The 26,039-nt window shown below is 37.1% G+C and overlaps 1 protein-coding gene across 1 annotated transcript in view; it reads right to left on the bottom strand.

Moving 5' to 3' along the window:
• Window positions 1-26,039, bottom strand: part of CPLANE1 (ciliogenesis and planar polarity effector complex subunit 1) — a 141,342-nt gene that overhangs the window by 76,200 nt on the left and 39,103 nt on the right. The window contains exons 17-26 of the mRNA XM_082724195.1: window positions 23,658-23,886; window positions 22,272-22,411; window positions 18,028-18,242; window positions 16,175-16,339; window positions 11,973-12,111; window positions 11,177-11,286; window positions 10,863-11,021; window positions 10,636-10,744; window positions 8,738-9,038; window positions 5,649-6,552 (exon numbers count right to left, since the gene is read on the bottom strand). Coding sequence (XP_082580321.1) covers window positions 5,649-6,552; window positions 8,738-9,038; window positions 10,636-10,744; window positions 10,863-11,021; window positions 11,177-11,286; window positions 11,973-12,111; window positions 16,175-16,339; window positions 18,028-18,242; window positions 22,272-22,411; window positions 23,658-23,886 — 2,471 coding nt within the window. The remainder of the gene's footprint in view (window positions 1-5,648; window positions 6,553-8,737; window positions 9,039-10,635; window positions 10,745-10,862; window positions 11,022-11,176; window positions 11,287-11,972; window positions 12,112-16,174; window positions 16,340-18,027; window positions 18,243-22,271; window positions 22,412-23,657; window positions 23,887-26,039) is intronic.

Genomic DNA, 26,039 nt, shown 5'->3' with positions numbered 1-26,039 from the left:
GGGCTTATCAATTTTGTTAATTCTTCATACAACCAGCTCCTAGTTTCACTGATCTGTTTTGGTTTTTTGTTTGCTTGTATGCTTCTCTATCATTTATTTTTGCTCTTAGCTTTATTACCATTCTTCTGCTAGATTTAGGCTTCATTTGATGTTTCTTTTCTAGCTCCTTTAGGTGAAAGGTTAGGTTGTTTATTTGAGAATTTTCCTGATTGTTGAGGTAGGCCTGTACTACTATGTATTTACCTCTTACGACTGTTTTGGTCCATCATGTTTTCATTTTCATTTGCTTCCATGTATTTTTTGTATTTCTTCTTTCATTATCTGGTTAACCCATTCATTCTTCAATAGGATGTTTTTTAACTCCCATGAATTTATGGTCTTTCCAATTTTTTTTCTTGTGATATACTTCAACTTTCATAGTATGGTGGTCTGAAAATATGTATGGTATGATCTCAATCTTTTTGAGGCCTGATTTGTGACCCAGTATGTGATATATCCTGGAGAAACTTCCATGTTCACTAGAAAAGAATCTGTATTCTGATGCTCTAGGATGCAGTGTTCCAAATACATCTGTTAAGTCCATCTGGTCCAGGGTGTCATTCACAGGCCTTGTTTCCTTGAAGATTTTCTATGCAGATAATCTGTCCATTGCTTTAAGTGGGGTGTTAAAGGCCCCTAATATTATGTATTGTTAACAATGAGTTTATTTATGTTGTTATTATTCATTTATATATTTGGGTGTTCCCAAGTTGGGGGGCATAAGTATGTACAATTGTTAGATCTTCTTGTTGGATAGACCCCTTGATTGTGATGTAGTGCCCATTTTCATCTCTTGTGACAATCTTTTGTTTAAAATATAGTTTGTCTGATGGGCATTAAGGAGGGCATGTGAGGGGCGCCTCAGTGGCTCAGTGGTTTGGGCTGCTGCCTTCGGCTCGGGTCATGATCTCAGGGTCCTGGGATCGAGCCCCGCATCGGGCTCTCTGCTCCGCAGGAAGCCTGCTTCCCTCTCTCTCTCTCTCTGCCTGCCTCTCTGCCTACTTGTGATCTCTGTCTGTCAAATAAATAAATAAAATCTTAAAAAAAAAAAAAAAGAAAGGAAGGCATGTGACATCCATTAGCATGATAAATGGTACTCTATCCCTCACTTCCAATCTGTAGGTGTCTTTAGGTCTAAAATGAGTCTCTTGTAGGTAGCATATAGATGGGTCTTGGTTTTGTTTTTATTTTTATCTATTCTGAGACTCTACATCGTTTGACCAGAACATTTAGTCTATTTACATTCCGAGTGATTATTGATAGATAAGAATTTATGCCATTGTATTACCCATAAAATTGTTATTCCTGTAGATTGTCTCTGTTCCTTTCTGGTCTTTGTTACTTTTGGTCTTTCTTTCCCACTCAGAGTCCCCTTTAATGTTTCTTGTAGGGCTGATTAAGTGATCACAAACTCCTTTAGTTTTTGTTTGTCTAGGAAATTCTTTATCCCTCGTTCTATTCTGAATGACAGCCTTGCCAGATAGAGTATTCTTGGCTGTATATTTTACCCATAAGCACGTTGAATATATCATGCCACTCCCTTCTGGCCTGCCAGGTTTCAGTGGAGAGACCTGCTAACCTTATTTGTCTTCTCTTGTACATCAGGATTTTCTTTTCCCTTGCTGCTTTCAGGATTTTTTCCTTACCTCTGTATTTTGCAAATTTTACTATGATATGTCTTGGTGTTGGCCTGCTTTTGTTGATTTTGATTGGAGTATTCTGTCCCTCCTGGATTTGGACGTGTTTCCTTCCCCAGATTAGAGACGTTTTCACCTATAATTTGCTAAATAAACTTTCTGGCCTTTTTTCTCTCTTCTTCTCCTGAGACTCCTATGATACAGATATTATTACATTTTATGGAGTTTCTGAGTTCCCTAAGTCTATAGTCATGATCCAATTTTTCTTTCCCTCTTCTTCTCACCTTTATTATTTTCCATAATTTTATCTCCTACATCACTATTCATTCCTCTGCTTCTGCCAGTCTTGTAGTCACTACATCCAGTCAGTTTTGCATCTTGTTGTAGCATTTTTTATTTTGGCCAGACTAGTTTCTTATGATTGTTGTTTTAAATTCTGGTTCAGGTATACTGCTTCTATCAGTTTTGATTAGATCCCTGGCAGTGACCTCTTCGTCTTTCTTTTAGGGTGAATTCTTCCATCTTGGTATTTTGTCTAGGTCTCTGTCTTCTGTGTGTTAGAAAGCGAGTCATGTTTCCTGCTCCTGGGAGTAATGGCTATATTAAGAAAAGTTTCTATATCATCCAAGACCTGGTGCTTCATAAAGCGTTTCTGGTATATGCTCTGTGCATTCTGCTGTCATGTTTGGCTGCTTTTTTCCCTCAGGTCAGTCCTCTGCAGAGTTTCTCCCTTCCTGCAGTGGGGAGTATTTGGACTTTTTCCAGTTGTGTGACAAGTTTTAACTAGGTGTGTTTTGGTCGGCTTAAAAGAGGCTAGGTCCGGGGCGCCTGGGTGGCTCAGTCAGTTAAGCATCTAACTCAGATTTCGACTAGGGTCATGATCTCAGGGTTGGGAGACTAAAGCCGATGTCAGGTTCCACTTTCACCATGGAGTACTTGATATTCTCTCTCCCTCCCCTCTGACCCTCCCTGCATGTGCTCTCTCTGAAAGAAGGACGAAAAGAAGAAAAGGAAGGAAGGAAAGAAAGCAGGCAAGTTAGAGCCTATTTCTCTTAGTGCTTAAATTTTGCAGCACTCTATGGTCAGTAGGCTTGATGCATGCAGGGGATCTGTGTGATCTTCTGCAGGGGGATAGGGGGAGCCTGCTGCTCCTATGACTCTCAGGCACATTTGCCCTAGTTCAGAAGCACCTGCAGAGTGCAGAGGAGTGGGGGTTGATGTAAGTGGCTCAAGCCTCCACTATGGGGTGCCATGCTGCTCAATGACGTTCACCTGTATTGATGCAGGGGGAAGAGGAAATGACATCAGCTTGCTCTCTTGTCCCCAGAGAGGGGAGTTTATGCCCACCACTGTACAGAAAGCCCTCAGAGATGAGTAAACAATCTCCCCCGCTGTGTCCCAGGCTTCTGTCAGATCCTTGCCTTCACTCTGTCTGTGTCTGAGCTGTCTGTCCACATAGTCATCCTGTTTTATCTCAAGTATGCCCGCTGGATTTCAAAACTCCAAATTTTAGGAACCTGGCATGGCATGGACCTATGCTGACCCTCTGTGGGAGCATCTTGCTGTGCTGTGGCTAGTGACACTTTATCCTAGAAGGGCAGCTATACAAATGCCCGGGACTTGGAGTTTATGGTAAAGCTCAACAAAAATCTGGGGTCCAGCTAGCTGCCCTCAGCTCCCTCTGCTTGTATGCTAATGAACAGGGCAGCTCAATGGCACCTGTGGGAGAGTCAGCCTGTGTTTTGAATTCAGGCATTGACTTTACCTTTATTGACTTTAGTAAAGTCCTGGATGGCATCTTCTTCCAGTATAAGGCTATCTTGTCTACAATGAAAATCTGTTGTTTAGTGTAACCACCTTCATTAACTATTATAGCTAGACCTTTTGGATAACTTGCAGGATCTTCTACATCAGCACGTGCTACTTCATCTTGTACTTTTAGTTATGAAAATGGCTTCTTTCTTTAAACCTTGTGAATCAACCTCAGCTTAGCTTCAGACTTTTCTTTTGCAGCTTCCTCACCTCTCCTGGCCTTCACAGAATTGAAGAGTCAGGGCCTTGCTTGGGACTAGGCTTCAGCTTAAGGGAATGTTGTAGCTGCTCTGATCTTCCATCCAGACCATTAAAACTTTCTCCATATCAGCAATAAGGCTGTTCCATGTTCTTATCATTCATGTGTTTACTGGTCTAGCACTTTTAATATCCTTTAAGAACTTTTCCTTTGCGGGGCACCTGGGTGGCTCAGTGGGTTAAAGCCTCTACCTTTGGCTCAGGTCATGATCCCAGGGTCCTGGGATTGAGCCCCGCATCGGGCTCTCTGCTAGGCGGAGAGCCTGCTTCTTCCTCTCTCTCTCTGCCTGCCTCTCTGCCTACTTGTAATATCTGCCTGTCAAATAAATAAAAAATCTTTAAAAAAAAAAAAAAAGAACTTTTCCTTTGCATTCACAACTTGGCTGTTTGTTGCAAGAAGTCTAGATTTTGGCTTATCTCACCTTTCAACATACCATCTTCATTAATCTTAATCGTTTCTAGCCTTTGACTTAAATTGAGAAACAAGTGACTCTTTCTTTCACCTGAACACTTAGGGGCCATTGTGGGATTATTAATTAGTCTAATTTCAATATTGTTGTGTCTCAGGGAAAATGGAGGTTGGAGGAGAGGGCGGGAGATGGGGGAACAGCCAGTTGGTGGTAGAGTCAAAACACACACATTTATTGATGAAGTTCATCATCTAATATGGGCATAGTTTGTGGTACCCCAAAGCAATTACAATAGTAACATCAAAGATTACTGATCATAAATATATAACAAATATAAGGATAATGAAAAAGTTTAAGATATTGCAAGAATTGTCAAAATGTTACAGAGACATGAGGCAAGCAAATGCTACTAGAAAATGGTACAGACAAATGTGCCCAGTGCAGGGTGCACTGTAGTATCTGCAACGTACAATAAAGCAAAGTGCAATAAAACTAGGTATGCCTATACAAACTTCCAGTTATAAAATAAATGAGGTCTGAGAAGCTAATATAATATGATAACTATAGCTGACAACACTGCATTACAGAAGTGAAATTTGCTGAGAGTAGAACTTGTATGTCTAACCAAAAAAAAAAGTATGTGAGGTGTTGAATGTGTTAATTAGATGAAGGGAATCTTTTCACTATATATATGTCTATTAATTCATCACATTGTATATTTAAATATCTTACAATTTTTCAACCATACCTCAATAAAGCTGAGAAAAAAAAACAAAAAATTAGAAACTATTGGAATTCTCCAAATATTAAAAAAGCCCATTTCCATTTTTCAACTACTTTATCATACATAAACTGGTTTTCCAAAAAGTTCATCTCCATAGTTTTTTTTTTCCAGTGCAACAGCAACCACCCAAGCAAAAGATATTTATGTAAAAATATTTGTTCTTGCAAATGGGTTAAAAGAGCAGTTTGCTAGTTGCCACTGGTTAAAGAAAAGAAAAAATAGTTAATAAGCACTAACTTCTCTACTTATACCCATCTGACTCTCCAGTATGGTTCCCTAAATTCTATTCCAGATTGTAAGAAAAATGATTCTCTATTGCATATGATGAGACACCAGTAATAAAAACTCTATAGAGACCTAGTCTTCCATATGAACCAACCTGAGACTTGAAAGAGAAAGAATATAAAGGTACTACCACTCATAGTATCACTTAAAATTATCTCCTTTTTCCTCCTTTTTCTTTTTTTAATAAACACACATAAAATCACAAAACCTCATAACCTCTATGAAAACACTTTTACCCTAATTAATTATTTTTGAGAATTAAAGGAATCACTTAAAGAAAAATAATTAATTATGCAGATTATAATCAACAGTGTCATTAACTTTGTTACTTAGTGACTTTTTAATCGATGGAGAAATATAAAAATAGTTTCAATCTACAATGAGAATTCTCAGTTGTATTCAATAAAGAATTCAAGTTCTTACCTTAAAAGTGACATTTTTTGCCTTATATGTAGCAAAATATGGTTGTTCCAAAAGCCACAATGATGTAAGAATGGCAGCTGTAGAGGTCTTTACACGAATGACAGGACTATACTCCCAGGATAACTCAGTGAGAGTAGGATCAGAGGGCAGTCTTTTATTAGACCACCTTATCATCCATTCCAGCAGCCTTCTTATACTGCCAAATGTGTTATTTAGTGCTAGAGGAAGATCTTCTTGAGGGTTAATATCATTGCACTGAATTGCTTTAAAAGTATACCTTCTAGTTTTGTTAGGCTTGGGAGTCCAAAAATTATGGTTTGACAATTTCTGGATTACAGGTTTCTCTGATTTGTCATCTTGTATTCTGTAAACTGACTTTTTTTTTAAACCAAACAATCCACTTGTCCCATCCTTTTTATCGACTTCATTCAAAGGGCTCTCTAAAAATGGCCCGATTCCTTGATTAACCGGGACTGAAGCTGAAAGTTCTTGGTTTTCTGATTTTTCAGACTCATAAGACTCAGAAGCAACAAAGCAGGAGCCAGCTCTAAACACATTCTGGCTTTTGGTTTTGCCTTGACGTCGTTTTAATGTTGTATGCACATCAAAAAATAAAGAATTAAGTTCGTTTTCTCTAAGATGTCCAGAAAAACTGGTTAGAAATGGAATGCCAGGATCCTTAGAATCAAGTAGGTCTCTTTCAAGAACATAACTCAAGAAGAGATCAAGGAACTTAATATATTCATCATCATCACGTTCAAATTCCCAAACACCTATTACAGGAAGTGCATTTTGTGATAACTTTTCATGATCTTTTCTTTCAAGATTTTGTTTCTGATTACATATCTTCTTTTTTTCATTGGACTTATCAGTCAATGTAAATTCCATGTGATTTGGGGCATTTCTAGCAAAACAAAGTTGAAAAAGACAAAATTAATAACTAAAACAGATAATAGAATTAACAACAAAAATTCTCTCCACTGATTGAATCATGTATCTTTTTTTTAATGCCTCAATGTCTTTCAAATGAGGGGGTAAGGCCAAATGATCTCTAAGTGTTTACTAGAGCTAAACATTCTGATTCAAAAATATAACACATTAGTACCCAAAGGGGTAAATTTGTGTTAAAAAAAAAGACTGAAATGGGGGCGCCTGGATGGCTCAGTCAGGTAAGCATCTGCCTTTGGCTCAGATCATGATCCCAGAGTCCTGGGATCAAGTCCCGCATCAAGCTCCCTCCTTGGCAGCGAAGCCTGCTTCTCCTTCTCCCTCCACCAGCTGCTCTCCCTGCTTGTGTTCACTCTCTCTCTCTTTCAAATAAAAAAAAAAAAATCTTTTATTTAAAAAAAAAAAAAAGACTGAAGGGACGCCTGGGTGGCTCAGTTGGTTAAGCAGCTGCCTTCGGCTCAGGTCATGATCCCAGCGTCCTGGGATCGAGTCCCACATCGGGCTCCTTGCTCGGCAGGGAGCCTGCTTCTCCCTCTGCCTCTGCCTGCTATTCTGTCTGCCTGTGCTCGCTCTCTCCCCCTCTCTCTCTCTGATAAATAAATAAAATCTTAAAAAAAAAAAAAGACTGAAAAAAATAAAAAAATATTTTAAAAAAGACTGAAATGTGTTCACAGAAATTTCACTTTAAAAAATATGAATTTTTTTCTGGAACAAAAAACCGTTCCACTAATATGTCAGAATTTAGGAATATAAAGTCAATAAAAATCATAAGCCACCAACATACATATTAATTTAAGGTTTCTTGTTTTTTGCATCTGCCCTTTTCAGCTTTCCCTGTACAATGTGCAACAAGCAGGACTGCTCTCAAGATTCTGCTACACAAAAGTCGGGAATTTTTTCAAAACTTTCTGCTGCTACTAAACCTGTTAGGCAAACCCTTTAACTGCCAGTCATAATTACTTTTAAATCTGTTTCCTTTCAACACGGTCCTTAGGGAAGAACACAGATTCCCAGTTCCCTCAATAAAAGAAAGAAAGTGTTCGTATTAAGGCACCTGACTGAAGGCACCATGTCTCTCCTTATTAAAAAGTCACAATAAGCAGCCTCCAGTGTAACCAAAATTGGCGAAACAAGCTCACAATTTATAATACTATTAGGTATGATTTAAGCAGATGTTTATGTTTGAAGTAGATAAAATTATTTCATTTGACACGATTATGGTTGATTTTGTAGACTTCTAGTCATGAAAAGGATAAACTGAATGGCAGATAATGGAATTATAAAGAAAAAAATTTAGCTAGAGCAATAGAAGTTTAAATGATAAGAATTTCTCAACAATTTATAGACAAGTTTCAAAGATGAATGTGCAATTTCCTTTCCCTGGAAACCTTTAAAAATAATTTAGCTGAGACACCTGGGTGGCTCAGTGGGTTAAAGCCTCTGCCTTCCGCTCAGGTCATGATCCCAGGATCCTGGGATCGAGCCCCACATTGGGCTCTCTGCTCAGCGGGGAGCCTGCTTCCCCACCCCCTGCCCGCCCCCCGCCTGCCTCTGATCTGTCTGTCAAATAAATAAATAAATAAATAATCATTAAAAAAATAATTTAGCTAACCCAATAATTCTAAATTACTTAAATCTAAAGATTACTAAAAAAACTAAAATGGGGCGCCAGATGGCTCAGATGGTTAAGCATCTGCCTTCACCTCAAGTCATGGTCCCAGGGTCCTGGGATTGAGCCCCACATGGGTCTCCCTGCTCAGCTGGGAGCCTGCATCTCCCTCTCCCTCTGCCCCTCCCTCCATGCTCATGCTTTCTCTCTCTCTCTCTCAAATAACTAAATAAAGTCTTAAAAAAAAAAAAAACTAAACTAAAATCTCCCCAATGAACTCTAGAATTTCATCTACTGACCTGATTTTATACTATCAGGTAGCAAAATTATTTCATATCTCAATAATATTTTCAATTGTACATTTTATACTCCTAACATCCTCGTGAGTCAGGGAGGGTAGCATTTATTGTTCATATTGTTAACAGTACAATCAGTAAGAGACAAGAAATCAGCTCCTCTGTCACATGAACATACTGAAAATATTTTTTTCAAAAGAAAGTGAATACTTGCTATTAAGAGATCTCAACAGTACCTTTGGTAGACATGTATCCTATTTTTTTCTTCAACTGACAATGCTTCTGAGAAGGTGTCTGCTGTATCTGCATCACTATGGACTAGAGAATTCCCCAGTTCCGTGAGTGTGCTCCTGCTCAAACTAGTTCCTAAGGAAAACCTATCAAAACCTGGAACCTCAGCTGGTTTTTCTTCTTCAAGTGGTTCCCAGATATTCATCTCAAAAGAGCCTATATTTCTTTGCACACGTTTTAGGGCTTTCACTCTCACTTTATGAATAGAATGCATAATAACAGACATCATTTCCTCAGTTTGGGGACCTATAAAAGAAAAAAAAAGAAGGTCTTAGAGTAAATTAAAATGTTTCCTCTGAAGACAAAGGGGGACCCAATTCCAGTCCCTTGTGGGAACAAGGAATCCAACTGATGACTAAGATTTATTTCCACATTCTTACAGAGCATGCTTTCTTCAATATTTGTTAGAAGGCTATGGTCCACATTTTAAGGCACAATTGCCAAAGTTAGAGAAGGTCCATTAAAGAACAATAAAAGGGACAGAATCCAGACTCCATAAGAATGTATGCCCTAGAAAACAAAAACTTAAGAAGTAATTTCACTGTTTTGGGGCTCCTGGGTGGCCCAGTTTGTTGAGCTTCCGGCTCACTTCATGATCTTTGGGTCATGGGATGGAGCCCCATGTCAGGGTCCTGTTGGGCATGGAGCCTGCCTGAGAGTCTCTCTTTCCCCCCTCTTCCTCTGCCCCGCTCCCTGCACTCACTCTCCCTCTCTCAAATAAACAAATAAATCTTAAAAAAAAAAAAAAAGTAATTTAACTATTTAAAAAATGAGACAGATCATTACAAAAAGAATCGTGACAACTTTTCCATTACCAAGAGTGGTAAATAAAGAGAAAATGAATATAATTTTAGCCAAAGAAACAAAACACCTTTCTGACTTTAAATAACAGGAAACATTAGAAAGGAAAGTTTTTCAAGGTTGCCAACAAAAAATAATTTAAACATTATTATACATAAACAGGACATTTTAGAGAATGTCAAGAAAGTATTAAGAAAAATATAAACCAGAAATATATTAATATAATAATGCATAATCATAAAACATAACTAGACTTATATACTATAGTTATAAAAAAGAGGGTAATTTGAATTTTTAAAAAATTTCCACAATGTGAATGTAGTTAATATCACTGAATTATATACTTAAAAGTGGTAAATGTTATATTATGTATATATTTTAACCACAAGAAAAAAAATTTCTACAAGGGTATCTTGACTGTAGAGGATAAAATTAGAAATACAAATAACCATAAAGGAAGAGGAAGAACACTAGTTTTCAATAAAATGTCAGCATTATGCAAAGCTCCATATGCTCATTTTATATATTTTATCCTCATCTTTTTGTTTTGTTTTGTTTTTTGAGAAAGAGAGCATGTAGAGGGCACTGTAGAGGGAGAAAAAAAGAATCTTAAGTGGGGTCCATCCCCAGCAAGGTAGGGCTCGATTTCATAATCCTAAGATCACGACCTAAGACAAAATCAAGAGTTTGGTGCTTAATAGTTAGTTACCCAAGCATCCCTTAATCTTTTAATACACATTCGCAAACTAGGTATTAGTATACCCATTTACAAATAAGGAAATGAGATCCATAGAGACTGAGCAAATTGCCTACAGTCACACAGTTATTAACTGACAGAGCCATGATGTGAAGTCAGCTTTGTCTGGTTCCGAAGCAAAACTGGTGCTTCAGTGATGGAGGAGTGCTTATTTCTGCCTTCTCGTACTATCTTCAAAGAAAGAAGAAATGCATAAAAATATAAGCACTAGAAATCACATGCTTTCAAAAGAAAACAAGAAATCTTCTGTAATTCATCACATACGTAAGAAATGACAAATACTACCTTTTACAACACAGTGTCTGAGTCTCTGCTGAAGAGAGTGATATTTTTCTCTTAAAGGAACCCTTATGTCCTCAGGATTGGGAAATGCTCTCACAAAAATTTCAGCTACCTTCAGAAAAATTTAGAAAATGAGTTTTATGAGCAACATCATTCTTAATTAAAATAAAGCAAAAATCCTTTGAAGTCTCTGATTTTCATTTAGTTTGTTTTCACTACATTCACATTACCTTTCTGATTGGTGGCAATTCTCCAATAAGGCTCAAAATTAGATCCTGAATAAGTTCTTCGATATTAGCAAATCGAGAGAAGGGCAGCATTCTGTATGCCCACTCCACTGCACTGAGACAGTGCTCAACCATGCAGGAATCAAACTCCACTTCGAGGTCCTAAAAGGATATTGAGAAATACATTTCCTTTTCAATTTAGATGGACAGATCAGGAGTCCAAATGAAAGACTTTTATAAGCAGTAAAATCTTCTATCAAGCAATAACTTCTCAAATAATATTTGTTTATTTTCCTTATTCTTATGCAAGTAAATACCTTTTTTCCCTCCACATTTTCTCTTGCTTTCTGATACTGCCTGCAACTATAAGATAACTTATCACGAATATGTAGCATCCAACACAAAGCACAAAGTTCTCTGAAGCAACCTAAATCAGGAATACAAATATGAAAAACTGGATGAGTATGTACATTCATATAATAGCAACTTCACCACTGCTCATTTTCTTTCCAAAATAAATATCTTTATTTTGTTGATTATAAAAGAAACATATGTGCATTGCCAACACCTTATATAAAAGTCATGAGAATCCTTTCAGAACGTTTATGTACATTATTCTAGAATATTTCATGCATGGGCAGTTGCATAAAAATATTGAAAACATTTTTGGAGTAAATAACTTACTCTATTTACTAGTAGTTTACTTGCTTTAAGCTTCATAGCCTATTGTAGATAATGTTCAAAACGAATACACACAGCTCTACTTAATACTGGATAGTTAGTTTATTTGGAAAATCCCTTATGATAGGCAACTAAGTTTAAAATTTTTCAATACTAGAAACATACTTTCCACTACTGGACAATTTTTTAACTAAAAGCAATAAAAGTACACAAAGATATAATATAATCATACTATGTATGCTGGGCTGAGATTAGGTCTTCTTTTCACTTAATGTATCCTGGTTATCTTTCCTTGGTGTTAACATACACATACTGTCTTTTCATTGCCAATATAGTATTCCGTTGTATAGAAACTTCCTCAAATCAATTGTATATATATCATTATTAATATTTAGGCCTAATTTCTAAGCAAGCAGTTAATTTTGGACAAACCTATTGCTTTAATGGAAACTTCATCAAGCTTGTGGTCTCCAGCAGCTCCAGGTCGAAAGAATGCTACCCCTCCTTTACAGTAATTAAGTAATGACTGAGGGAAAGGACTCAATGAAGGAAGGGACCCTTTCATTCGAATCTGAAAGAATGACAGAATATGTTAATTATCAGTCATCTGCATCTATTTCTAAGGAAGGTATAATGGAACAAACAGGGCAGGTAAGATAAACCATATAGAATGGAAAACACCCCATGGTTCCTATATTATGTAAGAAAATATCCCTGACATGAGCTGTACTTTCAGAAATTTAGCTCACAAATTTAATTCAAGAAATTCACTAGACTATGGATGCCTGGGAGGCTCAGTCGGTTAAGCATCTGCCTTCAACTCAGGTCATGATCCCGAAGTCCTGGGATTGAGTCCAGCGTCAGGCTCCTTGCTCAGCAGGTTCTTGCTTCTCCCTCTGAATACCACTCCCCTTGCTTGTGGACTCTGATAAATAAATGAATAAATAAAATCTTTAAAAAAAAGAAATTCATGGGATGCCTGGGTGGCTCAGTTGGTTAAGCAGCTGCCTTCGGCTCAGGTCATGATCCCGGCATCCTGGGATGGAGTCCCACATTGGGCTCCTTGCTCAGCAGGGAGCCTGCTTCTCCCTCTGCCTCTGCCTGCCATTCTGTCTGCCTGTGCTCGCTCTCTCTCCCCCCACTCTGATAAATAAATAAAATCTTAAAAAAAAAAAAAAAAAGAAATTCGTTAGGCTAGGTCATAAAAGAGAAAAGGTTTCAATTTTTTTCATCACACAGTTTTGCCTATATAGAAAGAATGTAACACTATTTGTCCTGACTTTCCCCAAAAGCATAATAAAGAAAAAAAAGATATTTAAGCATCTCTCCTCCAAAATAAAACTATGTGCAGTATCTAAAAATAAATATGACAAAAGTTACATCTACCTATATAACTTTCAAAAAACTTAAGTGAAAGAATTAAAGTCACCATTTGGCAACTCCTAATAAAGAAATGACTCCAGCAAGGATTATGAGTAAATGTTCAATTAGGTAAAAAGTTGCTGGCCTGATGGAGAATGTGAGTGGGTAAAACACAACCCAAACTCATGAATCCATTTCACCGTCACTAAAAGTGAGATAAAAAGTCCTATGTGTCACATGATATGAAGCAACAGGGAAGTAAGTATACCACACCATTTATGAAGGACCCATTTCTAAGAAAATGTGAACCTGATCAAGCCTCTGTACTTCAATGAGTGTAGAGTAATTACTAACAGGGAAATAAAAGGAAAGAGGAATAAGTTAAATGACACCAAAGAGATAAACTATCAAACACATGCACAATACAGTAGACAAATTACCATGTTTCTCTACAAATCAAGAAGAGAAAAGAAATTAAAGGAAATTTCTATAGAATAAAAGAAAAGGAATCTAAGAGACATAAACCTGAAAATGAAAGGATTAGCAGCAGGTTTCTAACCTGCTTTCTCCCTCTTCTATTCACTTCCATAAAGAGAGAATCTCATCAAATCCCCTTGTAATCATGCTAATAACGGACATTTTGTCAAACAAATGCACAGTATTTACTAGATAAACAGAGCCTAGCTAGGTTGGTTATTATAAATAAACATAGAATGCATGGATTTATGGAGTAAATTGTGTGGAAATATCACACAAGCTCTATAATTAAAGGAGATGTTCAGTAACTGATACTCTCTTATGTCATGATGTTAAACAGAGGTCAGATCACATTCTCCCACAGCTGTAAAACCTTGGTAGCAACATATGCAATTGCAAGCTTCACCGAAGTCTTTTAGTTATATCCTTGAAATCATTGGTATAAAGTTTGATACTGGTTAGTCTGTTAATTCTTATGAGTCAGACTTTATAATATAGACCTTCCTATAAGCTCATAACCAAACATGGGTGAACTTTGGTTGGACTTTAATTCTAAAAAACCTACTATTAAAAAGACATTTTCAGGGTGCCTGGGTGGCTCAGTGGGTTAAGCCACTGCCTTCAGCTCAGGTCATGATCTCAGGGTCCTGAGATCGAGTCCCGCATCAGGCTCTCTGCTCGGCAGGGAGCCTGCTTCCCCCCCCCGCCCCTCTGCCTACCTCTCTGCCTACTTGTGATGTCTCTCTGTCAAATAAATAAAATAAAAAATCTTTTAAAAAAATATTTAAAAAAGACATTTTCAAAATCAGGGAAATTTTATTATGGCCCAGGTATTAGACATTAATAAGTAATTATTGTTAGCTTTGGTGTAATAGTATGGTGGTTTTAAAATATGTCCACAACTTCTTTAAAACTCATCCCTTCAGTGTAGATCATACTAAGTAACTAGTTTCTAATTAGCAGAATACGAAGTGGTTGTACTGATTTCTGGGATTAAATCACAAAGGCATTGTAGCTTCCACCTTGCTGTCTTTTGGATCACTTGCTCAGGAGAAGCCTCCTGCTAACAACCAGCACAAACTTCTTAGCCATGTGCATGAGCTATCTTGTAATCCGATCTCTGCTTCCTGTCAAGCATTCAGATTCCTGCAGCCAACAGTCCCTATTTTGTTATGCAACTTTAAGAGAAATGTGATTTTTTGCTTTCATGAATAAAGACCCTATAATTTTGGTAGCAACAAGCATTCCAACATTCCAACCAATTAGAAAACATCAATTTACTACAACCAAATTTGTAATTAAGTTATACGCCCAATAAAGTCTGAATGAAGGAGGTAGAGAACACAGCGATATAGGGAATCACTTATAAATTGTACAAATTTCTGTAAGAATGGATCTCCACATTTTTGGAACTTCTCCCAACATCAGTAAATTCATGGGCTAACAATAAAACTATCAGAAAAATTTGAGGAATAGTCAATTAGAGTGAATTTATGTGTCACTTCTGTATATAGACTAAGGGTTGACAACAGGCCTAAAGATAAGCTGCAAGTCACACACGGCACTGGGCAATCAGAGTAGCAATGACTACACACACAAAGGCTCTAATCTATGGCCTGCTTGTTATAGGAGGCATGTCTTCAACTATGTCTCTAAAGTCTTAACACAGTCTTTACACTAGCTAAATTAGTTAAAGCTAGATTAAGTGAGATTACTGTCAGGATTTGTACATCAGATCAAACTTCTATGTGAATCTAATTTCCAAATTTATTGTAGAAAACTGTTCACTTAAATGACTTTTTAAAAAGATTTTATTAATTTATTTGACAGAGAGAGAGATCACAAGTAGGCAGAGAGGCAGGCAGAGAAGGGGGAGCAGGAAGCAGGCTCCCTGCTTAGCAGAGAGCCCGATGGGGAGCTGGATCCCAGGACCCTGAGATCATGACCTGAGCAGAAGGCAGAGGCTTAACCCACTGAGCCAATAAGGCACCCCTTAAACAATTTTTTAAAAATGAAGTCTTCTATAAAAAACAGACTCAGTAGATCTTGAAACTATTAAAACCAGTCTTTCAATAACACAGGAAAACTCTTTGCCCTACTTAGTAAACACGCTTTGAAAATAACTTTGGGATGACAAGATACAGAAAGGGTACAATTTCATGCTATTATTCTATGATAGCTGTAAGCAAATTTTACAAACCTTTCTTTCTAAAAAAAAAATGTCAAATTTTCAATAAGAACTTGGTAACTTCTCAAAGTCTCTCTAAAGGTTCTACTAAGAAAAGTTGTAGATTATTGTTTTAAATATAATCAAGGATTGGGGCACCTGGGTGGTTCAGTCAGGTCCAACTCTTGATCTCAGCTCATGTCTTGATCTGAGGGTCATGAGTTCAAGCCCCATGTTGGCTCCACATTGGGCATAGAGCCTACTTAAAACCAAAAACATTTAAACATAATCAGGGGCCGAATTAAAGATGTTTGGCACTAATAATATTTATTTCCACATTTCAAAGAGACAGACAACAAGCTTATAAAGGGCTTGCATCTGGATAAGGGACATGTGAGCAGATGTCCAGTCTGGCCGCTTATCAGGTAAAGATGCAGCTATGGCTCAGCGGAAGTCAGCGTAGAAGAGGATGACAGCCTTGCTTATTATAAGCAAACCTGAAATCTATGCCTTTATAAGATAGGATTCCTTGGAAAATTGTCATAATTGTAGGTATTTGTAAATATGAATAAATATTAGTAGATTTAAATAGTTTAACAGTACATAAATGACTAAGACGTTTCCAGACCTTCTGCATGACTTTTCTTGCCCATCTCAACTGCAAGATGTACCACTGTGCCACAGGAAAAGAACACCGAGCTGCCCGGAAAAGCAAGAGGACCCGTTGAAGAATTCCAGACACCTTTTGGCGGTTCTCTTTCTCAGCTTTTAAAAGAAGATCATCACCATCTTCCTGAAGAAAATATAACCAATGATTTTAGTAGCTAGTAATATGAAATTTTTAAGGGGTAAAGAGAAAATAAATACAGTGTTTCTCAAACTAAAATGTTCCTGGAGATTTATAAGGGAAATTTTGAGGGATGGCCTCAGATTTCAACTATAGCTATTGCTAGTGTCAAGGAAATATTTCTCTCATCTCAAACAATGTAAAGGGCTAAACTGACCTTAAACCCAAGACTTCCCCTACAACAGTTAAAGCCTACCACTCCTGACAATGGTACTAATGGACTGCCAAACAGAACCTTGCATTCTCCCTAGCCAAGAGTGAATCTCTGTACCCTGAGGGAGAGAAATAATGGGGGAGAAATAATTCTATTGTTTTTCTTTCTCCACCTCCCTCTCTCTCTCTGGACATAGACAAGGTATCCTTAAAAGCTGTTGGGAGCCACCCTGCTCCCGCAAAGGGAGCCAGACTTAAGCTGAAGCTAACACTTTAGAAAACAAACTAGAGAGGAAGAGCTCAAATCTATGTTAACATAACTGAGTCAGAAGACTACCCTATTACTGGGCTTTTTAATTAGGCCAGCCAATTTGGACCAAGTTTTCTATTATTTCCAACCTAAAGAATTCTAATTGATACAGAGTGATATTTAGGAGAAATCCTACTCCTCAGGATTATTTTATTAAAAAGTAATAAAATGAATCAGTACTAAGGATCGCAACCACTTGAACTAGAATCAATGTAGCACATTCCAAAAATACCTTAAATGATATTCTTAATTTCTAAACTTATTGAATTATTTGTACTGAAGACTCAGAATGTGAGATGTGACAAAAAAGATGAATTACTAAGAAATATGATGTACAATTGACTCCTTCCATGTATAACATATGACATTTGAAATATCAATAAATGAAATATTTTAAACCTATTGAAACATAACTATAACAAATAAGAATAGAACAAAACCTCTTAAAAAAGAAAAAAGCAGATAAGTTGCTCATACTAAAACAGTAAGTAGTGAAGAAACAATACTAGAATCACTTCAAAATATTAATCAGATGTAAAAAATTATTTAAATGTAAATAATTTGCATTAATACTTTAAATCTTAAAACCAGCTAATTCTGATACCATGAGAGCAGAGAAAAAGTTCCTGAGAGGAACACCATATTGCTATTTATGACAGAAGAGTGCAGGAGAAAAAAATGACCTACCAAACAAAAAAACACAGTAAGTCTTTCAAAAGAGGCAAAGACAATGAGGTGAATAAAAGACTGAAACAATGTATGGCTTCTAAATTCTGACATTCGTTATGTATTACCCTAAACAAATGTCTATTTTTTAAAAATCTGGATAAAAAGAACTCTTTCTTGATTTTGTTTTATTATTGCAATAATTTTAACATTTATTGACTGCTTACTACGTGTCCTAGGCCCTAAGGTAAAAGCTTTTACAGGATATCTCATTTAATCCTCACAATAATGCTATTACAGTTCCTATAAACATCAGCATTTTACAGATAAGGAAACTTAAACAGCTTAGTACATTGCTTAAGATTATACAATTAATAAACAGCAAAGCTGGGATTTGAAAATTTGTCTTCAGAGCTTGCATTCTTATCTTGATAATTATTATGAAGTTGATTATTTTAAAATTTAGACAAAATCAATTTTAAATTAATTAAAAGATTAAGCTTACTTCACTAAGAACAGCTGGCTGAGGACAATACAATGGAGGAGCTGGAAGATACAGGCCAACTGGCACTAAGCCCCACAGTCTCCTACTGAAGTCTTTGGCGGAGTTTACCAGAAGCTGAAATGTCTCAGATAAAACATCTGCATCAGCCATAACTGCTGCTTTCAGTACTTCCTGCACTGAACCAAATGGCAGATTTACATCTTCTTCAATGGGATCTGCCAAATACAAAATTAGTAAGAAAGTTAAGATTTATACTATGCTGATCCTATTTTGTAGTGTAAAATTTCCTATTTGAAAAAGCAGATCATCAAAAGTGAACATACTGGTTGACATGCAAAATAAGCCAACTTCTAGCCAGAAATTTAGTAACTATTCTGCTACTTTATTCATTCATTCATTCATTCATTTATTTATGGAGAGAGAGATTGAGCATGGGTCAAGGACAGGAGGAAGAAAGAGAGAGGATATCTTCTTTTTTTTTAAGATTTTATTTAGTTGACAGAGATCACAAGTAGGCAGAGAGGCAGGCAGAGAGAGAGAGGAAGAAGCAGGCTCCCCGCCGAGCAGAGAGCCTGATGTGGGGCTTGATTCCAGGACCCTGGGATCATGACCTGAGCCGAAGGCAGAGGCTTCAACCCACTGAGCCACCCAGGTGCCCGAGAGAGAATATCTTAAGCAGGCTCCATACCCAGAGCAGAGCCCAATACAGGGCTTGATCTAATGATCCTGAGATCATGAGCTGAGCTGACAGACTGAGCTTAACCAAGTGAGCCACCCAGGTGTACCTACCACAGTATATTTTAAATAAAAGTTAGTAAAAATGATTTATGTCATGCAGCTAAAAAATAAAATAAAATAAAATAAAAAAAGAAAAGCAAAAAGATACAAAACATTCCCACCAACAGTGTAAGAGAGTTTCCCTTTCTCCACATCCTCACCAACGTTTGTTGTTTCCTGTCTTGTTAATTTTAGTCATTCCAACTGATGTGAGGTGGCATCTCTTGTGATTTTGATTTGTATTTCTGTGGCAAGTGATGTGGAGTATTTTTTCATGTGTCTGTTGGCCATTTGTATGTCTTCTTTGGAGAAGTGTCTGTTCATGTCTTCTGCTCATTTCTTGACTGGTTTGTTTTTTGGATGTTGAGGTTCAAACAGACTGAGGGTGGCAGGAGGGGAGGTGGGAGCGGATGGGCTAACAGGGTGACGGGCATTAAGGAGGGCACGTGAAATGAAGAGCACTGGGTGTTATATGCAACTAATGAATCACTGAACATTACATGAAAAACTAATGATGTGGGGCGCCTGGGGGGCTCAGTGGGTTAAAGCCTCTGCCTTCAGCTCAGGTCATGATCCCAGGGTCCTGGGATCAAGCTCAGCATTAGGCTCTCTGCTCAGCAGGGAACCTGCTTCCCCGCCATCCCCCACCCCTTCTCTGCCAGCCTCTCTGCCTACTTGTGATCTCTCTGTCAAATAAATAAATAAAATCTTTAAAAAAAAAAAAACTAATGATGTGTATATGTTGGCGAATCGAATTTATTTATTTATTTATTATAAAGATTTTATTTATTTATTTGACAGAGACACAGCAAGAGAGGAAACACAAGCAGGAGGAATGAGAGAGGGAGAAGCAGGCTTCCCTCAGAGCAGGGATCCCGACGCGGGGCTCGATCCCAGGACCCTGGGATCATGCTCTGAGCCGAAGGCAAACACTTAATGACTGAGCCACCCAGGCGCCCCAGCTAATTGCATTTAAATAAAAATTTTTTTAAAAGACAAAAAAAGTCTTACATTTAGCTTCAACTATATAAATACGTATATAAATGTGGATATGTCCCAAAAGGTAAAGTGCACGAAGATGTAGATGATAGAAATAGAGATTTAGGAACTTTTATTTTATGAAATATTTAAAGCATGCTTTAAGATACAGAATATAATATGAAAGCACTCATGTATTGACTTTTCATTCTTGTCTGATATTAGCATTGTTGATATATTTAATATTTTCAAAAAATAAAATGTTTCAGATATAGCTGAAATTTCTGTACCAATCATATTCCATTCACTCTCTCCAGAAATAGCTACTATCCACAATTTGGTATGGGTATAAAGGAACTCTTTTTATACATAAGCTGTGTCCTACACACCTAGAGAGTTCAAATTCATCTTACACTTCACTAACCATCTGCTGAGTTTGCTCTTAAATCAGTTTAAAAGGTATAATTTACATATGTTAAAATTCATCCTTTTTAAGTATATAGCTCAATGAGTTGTGACAAATTTATTCAGCCTTGTAAGAATAATGCCATCACCCCCAAAAAGTTCTTCTGATGGCAACCACTGATCTGTTTCTTGTCCTTACACTGTTTGTTTGTTTTTAAGATTTATTTATTTGAGAGGGAGACTGAGGATGAGGGGAGAGGCAGAGGGAGAGAATTCTTCAAGCGACTCCACGCTGAGCCCTATACTCGACATGGGGCTCAATCCCACAAACCATGGGATCATGACCTGAGCAGAGACCAAGAGTTAAGACACTCAACTAACTGAGCCACCATGGTGCCCCTTATAGTGTTACTTTTAATAAAATATCACATAAATGGAATCAAACAATATGTAATCTTTGTTTCTGACTTCTTTCATTCCCTACAATGGTTCTGCAATTCATCCACATTGTTGCATGTTATCAGTAGTTTGCCCCTCTTCATTCCTGATTATTCTATTGTACAGATACAATGAAATTTGTTTATTCATTCACAAGTTGACAGCCACTGGAGTTGTTTCAAGTTTTTGACAATTATGAAAAAGCTGCTATGAACATTTGTGTACAGGTCTTTTTGTGGTTCTATGTTTTTTTATCATGCTTAAATATCTAGGGGTAGCATCCACTGAGTTTCTATTTCTTCTGTCTTTCTGACTCCTGGAAATTTCCCCCACTTTCTCTATATATTAGCCTTAAAACACCTATTTTTATGTTTTATCTAGAAACACATTTTATCTATCTATTTATTAGGGGAAAGTTTTGCAGATGATTTAAAACAACATAATGCCAGAACTATAAGTTCAGACTAAGACTTTTTCAGTCCTCTTTTTTCAAAACCAACTTTCATGAGGTTACATTATCTTTTTATTTATTTAAAAAAATACTGACAGAGGTGCCAGAGTGGCTCAGTCAGTTGAGGCTCTGTCTGCCTCCAGCTTGGGTCATGTCCCAGGGTCCTGAGATCAAACCCTGAGTTGGGCTCCCTGCTCAGGGGGGAGCCTGCTTCCTCTCTCTGCCTCTACTGCTCTCTTGATCTCTCTCTCTCTCAAATAAATAAATAAAATCTTTAAAAATAAATAAATATTTAAAAATATTGACGGGACGCCTGGGTGGCTCAGTTGGTTGGACGACTGCCTTCGGCTCAGGTCATGATCCCGGAGTCCCGGGATCAAGTCCCGCATCAGGCTCCCAGCTCCATGGGGAGTCTGCTTCTCTCTCTGACCTTCTCCTCGTTAATGCTCTCTCTCACTGTCTCTCTCTCAAGTAAATAAATAAAATCTTTAAAAAAAAATAAATAAAAATAAAAATATTGGCAAAAAACTAGCAAAGAAGTTTTTAGTCAGATTTCCAAGTATTATGAGTTCTTTCTGAAAAGAGGAGTCATAATTAGTAAGATCTAAGAATCTAGAGTTAGAAATCTCACCGCTTAATAGAGACATGCACTAACAAAATCAAAGGGTCCTACAGTAGTCATTAAACATATATCTTTAAATACCTGACTTCATTACTTTTCATCTAAATTTCTCCATTTATAAAACAGACAAATTTTATAAGGCTTCTGGATAAATCTATGAAATATATGTGATATTACATTTTTTTAATTTTGTCATGCCACTCTGAACTTTTCAAACAAAAAACAAAACCAACCCTGTGATTTATGCACTCAGCAAGACTTGAACTAAATACTCTCTTGTGTGCGAAATTCTACAGCTATGACTACAAGAGAAAATAATCCAAATGGAGCAAAATATAACTGGTAAAAAGATATGTACAGAAAATCAGAGTCTCATTCAGTTACTAACCATCATTTTTTGAGCTGGCTTAAGTTCTGAATGCACCCATGATTAGGAATAAATAGCAAACTTTTATCTTTGATAAGCTTGCTGCAAAGTTTAATATATTTGTGGATATTAACAAGCTTTTTAAAATATCATAAGGTTTATATTAATTAAGCTGATACACTCTCGAACAGAAGTAGGTAACATACCTGTAAACTGTTTGTGTCTTGAGCCCATTTCATTTTTTGCTTCAGAAGAGGCTGGCCAACCTAAAAAACACTGCAGTTTTTCCAGGAAAATCTGTGCTGGAGTCAAATTTATAGGTAAATTCAGACCCTTTTTGTTGGACCTGAAATCACATCAAGTTAAGAGAAATGAATCCAAACTTAAAAAAAAAGAAATATTAACACACTAAGAACTAAACATGAAATTTTAAGGAACAGTGAAATTCATTTTCTTTATTCATCCTCTATTTTAAAAAGAAATAATTAGAGGGAAATAAATAATTGAGGAAATATCACACTAAGAAAATTTTTAAGGCTCTCCATGATTATGATACTAATACATCATCCCATCATTATTTCTCATTGCTACCCTACAGTCTACTCTATCCAAACTGTACCAAACTCATCTTTAGCCATATGCCTTTGCTCATGTTTGGAATGTTCTCCCTCCCTACAGCTACTCCATTTGTCAAGATCCTGCCTTCCCTTTAATGCCTATCTCAAATGATATCTCCTACATAAAATATTTCCTGTCCTATGCCCATTTCATAATATTGCTCTCTCCACTGCATCACTGGCACTTCTTTTATCACACTACCTAAATTATAATAATGTTTTGTCCTAAAGTCACTATTAAACTATGAATGTTTTAAGCATGAAGACTATGTGGCATCTATGTTTATGTCTACTAAAATATCTGGCAGAGAGCTTGGTATAGAAAGGTCACGTATAAATAAATATATGTTGAATTACTGAACTGAAAAATATCAAAGATACAGAAATACCATAATGTTCAAAAAAGTTAAAATACATATATTAGATTGATTAGCTTAAAATTTAAATCCTACTTTAGACAAACTAACCCATTGACTAAGACTTTTGAGGGAATTACTAACAAATGTGCTAAATAAAAGTGGTTTTTTTTTTAAGTTTTTTTTTTTTAAGATTTTTTTTTAATTTTTTTATTTGACAGACAGAGATTACAAGTAGGCAGAGAGGCAGGCAGAGAGAGAGAGGAGGACGCACGCTCCTCGTTTTTTTTTTAAGTTTTAATACAAGAAAGCTGTGAAGCTGTCCAACATGGTAGCCACTAGCTGCATATTTACTATTTAAATTTAAATTAGACTGAAAACTCAGTTCCTTGGTCTTACTAGCCACATTTCAAGTGCTCAATAGCTACATATGACTAATAGCTATCATACTGGACTGCACACATAGAACATTTCCAGCACTGAAAACAATTTTATTGGACACCTCTGGACCAAGGATTCCACAAAATGTGCAAATGCCAGCAATGAGAGATATAAAAAGTTAGATGTCACTATGATACTATTTCTTAACCTAAGTTTGCCTACCTAAGTTTGTACATACCTTATGAAATTGCTATCATGTTTACAGAACAGTTGGAAGGCCACACCAACGGAAACAGATGTCTTCCAGTCTCCAAGTTTATGTGCCAGCCACACAGCCTCTGGAACTAGGCCACCAATAAGTAATAATTCAAATGCATATTCAACTGTCCACACATCAGAAAGATTCTGATCTCTTACAGCACTAGCCACCTTAGAGTGTTGTAAAGGAATAAGTCGAAGGGAGTATTCTATGAGTAAATAAAAGAAAATAGATATTACAATTAATTTATCAGAACTCACTTCTCCTCACGTAGTTACTTCTCTCTCTCTCTTTTTTTAAGATTTTATTTTTAAGTAACCTCTACACTGAATGTGGGGCTGAAAACTTATAAACCCAAGATCAAGAGTCACACGCTTCACTGACTGAGCCAGCCAGGAGTCCCTATCTGTTTAATTAGCATTTTTTACACAGAATCACAAAAAGATGGCTTAAGATAGGGATGCCTCAGTGCCTCAGTCAGTTAAACATCTAACTGTGGCTCCGGTCACAATTTCACCGTCCTGGGATCGAGCCCCAAGTGGAGGCGTCAGCCTCCCTCTCCCCTTGCCTCTCTCCCTGTTCATGCTTTCTCTCTCCCAAATAAATAGAGTCTTTTCTTTGTCTTTTTTTTTTTAAGATTTTATTTATTTATTTGATAGAGAGAGAGTGAGAGAGAACAGGCAGTGGGAGGAGCAGAGGGAGAGAGAAAGGCAGGCTCCCCGCTCGAGCAGGAAGCCCGAAACAGGGGCCCGATCCCAGGACTCCCAGATTATGATCTGAGTGGAAGGCAGATGCTTAACTGACTGAGCCAGCCAGGTGCCCCTAAATAAAATCTTTTAAAAAGTGGTTTAAAATGGGGGCACCTGACTGGTACCATCAGCTAAGTGTCCAACTCTTGGTTTCAGCTCAGGTCATGATCTCAGCCAGGTGCCCCTAAATAAAATCTTTTAAAAAATGGTTTAAAGGGGCGCCTGGGTGGTTCAGTGGGTTAAGCCGCTGCCTTCGGCTCAGGTCATGATCTCAGGGTCCTGGGATCAAGTCCTGCATCGGGCTCTCTGCTTGGCGGGGAGCCTGCTTCCTCCTCTCTCTCTCTGCCTGCCTCTATGCCTCTATGCCTACTTGTGATCTCTGTCAAATAAATAAATAAAATCTTAAAAAAAAAAAGGTTTAAAATGGGGGCACCTTGGGGCACCTGGGTGGCTCAGTGGGTTAAGGCCTCTGCTTTCGGCTCAGGTCATGATCCCAGGGTCCTGGGATCGAGCCCCACATCGGGCTCTCTGCTCAGCAGGGAGCCTGCTTCCCCCTCTCTCTCTGCCTGCCTCTCTGCCTACTTGTGATCTCTCTCTGTCAAAAAAATAAATAAAATCTTTAAAAAAATAAAATAAAATGGGGGCACCTGACTGGTGCCATCAGCTGAGTGTCCAACTCTTGGTTTCAGCTCAGGTCATGATCTCAGGTTCATGAGATCCAGCCCCACCTCGGGTTCTGCACTTAGTGCAGAGTCAGCTTCTCTGTCTTCTTCTCCCTCTGTCTTCTTTTCCCTCTGCCCTTCCCCCGGCTCATACTCTCTCCCTCTCTCTAAATAAATAAATAAATAAATAAATAAATAAATAAAATATTTTTTAAAAAGTGGTTTAAATAATACTTAACATACTCTAGGTTTTGTTTTTAACACTGAAGAAAATGCCTCATTAGTGGATCATGAAGTAAATGCCAGCATTCTTAAAAAATGAAACAGAACTGAGTAGATACAGAGACAGCATTGAGTACATTACATAAAACAAATATAAATACAGTTTAATGAAAACTTTGTCAGATAATAAAAACATACTTATACACACTAAAGTATACTGGGCCACAGTGTATAATTTATTACTGTGGGCTAACTGAAATACATCTCTATTTCTCCTATTAGAAATTTGGAGACCAGAGATGCATTTTATATGAATCTGTATTTCACATAGCATCATGCAATAAATAACTAATTTGAAGTAAAACTCAAGCATTAAGTGTTCAATATATTAGTGTTTATAAAAAAGTAGAAAAGAATAATTTTCAATAATCCTGACTAAATGGACAAGATTTCAGTCTGGCCTGGGATTAAATACAAAGGGTGTTATCCTTCTCCCTGGCCTTTCATACCTTTTCCTAATTAAAGTAACATGAGTAAGCAACTTGGAATTATGATGACTAAACTGTTATTTTATACACTATGGAGTATTATGCCTCCATCAGAAAGGATGAATACCCAACTTTTGTAGCAACATGGACAGGACTGGAAAAGATTATGCTGAGTGAAATAAGTCAAGCAGAATCAATTATCATATGGTTTCACTTATTTGTGGAGCATAACAAATAGCA

Source organism: Mustela nivalis (genome assembly GCF_964662115.1).
Source record: "Mustela nivalis genome assembly, chromosome: 3".
NCBI classification, from domain to species: Eukaryota; Metazoa; Chordata; class Mammalia; order Carnivora; family Mustelidae; genus Mustela; species Mustela nivalis.
Note: the sequence above shows the minus strand (reverse complement) of the source record. Positions and strands in the feature narration are given on the sequence as shown.